Below are 4,244 nucleotides of genomic sequence, written 5' to 3'. Positions count from 1 at the left end.
TATATTTTTTAATTACGTTTCAATTAATAATAAAAAACTTCAGTACATTTTTTTTTAAGAAGAAACGGTACAATAAAACGTGGTTGATGCTAAATATGTAAAAAACAACAACGAAATAGCTCAATAAAAATACAAAGAAAAAACTCTTCCACAAGGATAAAGAAAGATAAAATCTTAAAGCACAGGTTGATATATGAACAGCACAGTGTTTTATTTGTACTGATCAAATCATCAATGTGTCAAAAGTATGAAGAAACTTGTTTATAATGTAAAAATCACATTAAGAATGAAACCCAAATGTGAAGAAAAGGCTCATTTTGTCTTCACTTGAGCGTAGAGATCCTCTGGGACGTCAGCAGTCCGTGTGACGTTGTCTGCTGCCTGGGACACTTTGACCTGCGCATACAGCGTGTCCTGCTGCTGTCCACTGTCCTGCTCAGAGACAGAGGACGGTCCAGGTCTGAGCCTCGAGAAGTTAATCTCTCCATAGTGGACGCCTTCTTCTTCTGTTGTCACTGTCTCTCCAACAGTCCGATTCTGCATAAAAGAATAAATGAAGCAAATAAGAACTGATTTTGAAAGCTGTATGCTTCCAAATAATTACAAAACCACACAAGTTGTTTAGTGTGTTCTCACCTGACTCTGATATGCAGTTGGATGTGGTGACTTCAAACGCCTGCAAGACATAACGTTGGGTCTAAGACACAGAGGACCAAAAAAAGACCACATTTGATAGGAGACACATTCTTTAATTCTTTAATTATGCTACTGACCAAACAAAGACAACCAGGCCGATGAGCACAATGATCCCAATGATTCCTCCAAGAACTGAACCCAATGGTAGATAATTAACTCCACCTCAAGACAAGATGAAAAAACAACAGAAGTGACTAAATGAAGACACTGTGGGAATGTAACAATATTGATTGCTGAAGTTCCTTTATTAGTTACCTGTAACACTCAGATGGATCTCTGAGGATGTTTGATTACCAAGCTGATTGGTGGCCACACAGTAATAAACTCCTCCATCAGTGACTTTAAAGCTGTAAAAGGCTCCTTCAGATACTTTGATTGATTGATATATTGATTGATTATTTGGTCCATCTCTGCTGGTCTTGAACCAGGTGAAGTTCACAGGAGGCTTGGCTCTGCTGGAGCAGGTCAGGTTCACCCAGCTACCTGCTGACACCAGACCTGATGGACTGATGGACACTGAGGTGTTCTTGGGAGCATCTGAGGAAAATGTGACATTAAACTTGATGCAGCTGACATTGTGTCAACACATGAATCATGGTATGCTGACAGGATCAAAGAACAAACACTCACATGAAACACTGAGAGTCTTTGTCTCCTCTGACGTCTTCACACCTTTTCCTTCATTCACAGGATATCTGGCAGAACAGGTGATGATGAATCCATCATGTTCATGTGACAGAGTGATGCTCTTCTGGATTTTAGTTGTGAAGGTTCCATCTGTGTTTTCCTCCATCATGTTGTGAGAGTCTGGTTGGAGGTTCCAGGTGAGTTGAGGAGGAGAGTGTGGACAGGGAGTGGAAGCTGAGCAGCTTATAGAGACAGACTCCTTCTCCTTCAGATCACCTGGGATCTCAATGCTGGGCTTTGGAGGAGAATCTGTGGTTTCAAGTCAAATACACATTGTACACTGAAAAAACAGTGAGTTGAGTCTAAAGTCTGTGATAAAAGTACACTTCTATAGTTACACTTCTACATTTGAAAACAAAATGTTTTACTTTTAGTTCACTATCAGATGTCGGATTATAAATACATTTCTTTGTTCATTAAATGATGTGTTTGTTTGGGGCTTCTAGTTATTTTGTTAACTGTTTCTCGATAATAGCAGATTCAACTAATTTCCCCCTCTGAACTTGTCACATGGCTTAATTTAATAATTACCACTACTTCATAATGAAGCAAAGATTAGAGAAACGTTCAAAATATGAACTGTTTAGCAGAACATTTCTTGTCCCACGAATGGCCTCATGACCCCTCAGATTTAACTTGTGATCCTCTATAGGGGAAAATGCAATGTAAACTTTCACTAAAGTCGCATGTGTACGTACATGCGACTTTAGTGAAAGTTTACATTTTCTCATGGGATTAGTAATCGTGGTAAACTCATATCTAGGAAGTGTAAACATTTCAATCTCTGGTTGGTGTCTGTTAAAATATATATTCACAATTAAAAGTTAGAATAAAATAGAAACAAGTAGAAGCAAAGTAAAAACATCTCAGAATGTTTCATGAAAAACAAAACGTTCTTACCTTTAACTGTTATTAGAAGCTGATCACATTCGTCTGTTGCTAGAAATGGTCGGTTCTCAACCCTTAAGTAGTATCTGCCTGTGTATGTTGTGTTTAAACTAGAAAACAAAGTGGTGCAGTTTTTCTGTCTCAGGTCTCCTGTAAAACTCATCGGATATGTGGAAACTGTCCCACTACTGTTGAAAATCACCTCACTGGGAGATTTGCCAACGTAAGGACTATTTTTAATCCACACTCCAAAGATTGTTGTCTTGCTGTTTAATTCATTTCCTGATTTAACTCTGAAGTTACATGGAATTTGCAAACAAGATCCAGTCAGTGCTTCCATCTGTTTTGGTGCAGTCATGAATAGAGCTGTAATGTCATGACAAGACGCAGAATCACCTGTGAAACAAACTAATGATTAACAGTGGTGATTAAAATGTGTAAAAACACAACAATAACATGAACACAAAGAGAAATCTACTTCAGCAGTAATGTTTAGCGTTGATTGAGTAACAGTTTGTGTTGATTCATCTTTTTGGTTTTACAACTATCCCCCACAAGGCCGAGCCCAGTGGGACCAAACCCGTCTCTGTCTCCAAATAACTACGTCAGTTTTGTCTCCGTGATGAAAGAGCTCAGGAGGAAAACACACATTGTAACATTCACATGAATTTAGGTTGAAATGATATTTTCCAAGCAGTAAATGATGGAAGTGAAATACAAGTGAGTGAACATAAAGCTCACCTGAGAGGAAGAAGACACTCTGCAACACGATGGCTGTCACCATCCTAACAGACTGGTCTGCCATGACACTCACCACCTGATTCACAAACACAACATCAGTGTTCTAGGAAGCGTTCAACATGCTGTGTACAACCACAAGCTCCTGTGTGTGAAGAGACCACAGCTCACAAGTCTGGGAATGAGTACGACTCTGAGTGTTGGATGACAATCAAACTATGAATGTCTCCCTCTTACCAAAGAAGCCACATCCATAACAGAGGGACAATTAGATCAAGTGCAGCTCTTTGTTTTAGCAGCGTTCTCCCCTTAACTGCTCATATCTGTGAGTCTATGTAATCTTTATGTGTCACACACATCACAATAATAATAAGAGTTTAGTTACTGTGAATAACTCTGAGTCTCTGTTTCTCTGCATTACAGGACTGATGAACCTTGTATTTGTGTTATTACAATTCAAACTTTAAATCAACGACTTACCACGGTAGTTAAAACATTTCCTCATTCATAGTTTCTACTTCCTCTTAATCTCAAATATCTATAAAATCTTGCAAATTGATACAACAGGCAATTAATTAAATTGTTGGTCAATAGTTTGTATAAAACTTCTAACAATGAAATTTCTATAAGAAGTCAGTTTTCTACCGTTTTGCTGTGCTACTAAAATGACGTATTGAAGGTGACATTAACTTACTTTGAGAGTGTTTCTTCTTCAGTGCAGTCTGCTGTCTGACGAGTTCAATGCAGAAGTCACACGTCTTTGAACCAAGACGCTCTGTGAGAGGAAGGAGGAGGAACTGGGAGGTGGATCAAAGTATCGCTGCTGCTGTTCCTGTGAATGGGAAATAAATTATATACTGACTTTTATTGTACTAAAACTACTACAAAACTGAAATATACCACAATGTCCATTAATTCACCATCCAATGATTAAATAAAGACTTTTAACTGGAGAAAAGTGATTTAAATTTCCAAACTGATGGTGTTACATTATGTGGTGGAGGACCCGAATGCAGAGACTACGAGGTACAGAGGAAACTTGTTTATTGCCAAACAATAAACTTAAATCACTGAAAACACCGTTTAAAGAGGAGCCAAGCGCTGTCACTGATTGGTGGCCACACAGTAATAAACTCCCCCATCATAAACTCCAATACATATGTGTAATGTGTTCATTAAATAAAGTTTTAGTGCTTTGGGTCATTAATCATATGTTTACATATGTCTACATTTAC

General features: G+C 38.2%; 1 protein-coding gene across 1 annotated transcript; it reads right to left on the bottom strand.

Moving 5' to 3' along the window:
• On the bottom strand, window positions 1-3,822 carry LOC134107473 (B-cell receptor CD22-like). Its single transcript, XM_062559180.1, has 8 exons — window positions 3,704-3,822; window positions 3,013-3,088; window positions 2,284-2,667; window positions 1,327-1,632; window positions 952-1,233; window positions 774-858; window positions 637-676; window positions 1-537 (listed from the first exon to the last, which is right to left on the bottom strand). The coding sequence occupies exons 2-8, from the start codon at window positions 3,074-3,076 to the stop codon at window positions 313-315; spliced, it is 1,386 nt and encodes a 461-aa protein (XP_062415164.1). The 5' UTR covers window positions 3,077-3,088; window positions 3,704-3,822; the 3' UTR covers window positions 1-312.
• Between the last annotated feature and the right edge of the window lie 422 nt (window positions 3,823-4,244).

Source organism: Pungitius pungitius, chromosome 19, assembly GCF_949316345.1.
Source record: "Pungitius pungitius chromosome 19, fPunPun2.1, whole genome shotgun sequence".
Lineage (NCBI taxonomy): Eukaryota > Metazoa > Chordata > Actinopteri > Perciformes > Gasterosteidae > Pungitius > Pungitius pungitius.
The sequence above is the reverse complement of the archived record's forward strand: the minus strand, read 5'-3'. Positions and strand labels throughout refer to the sequence as shown.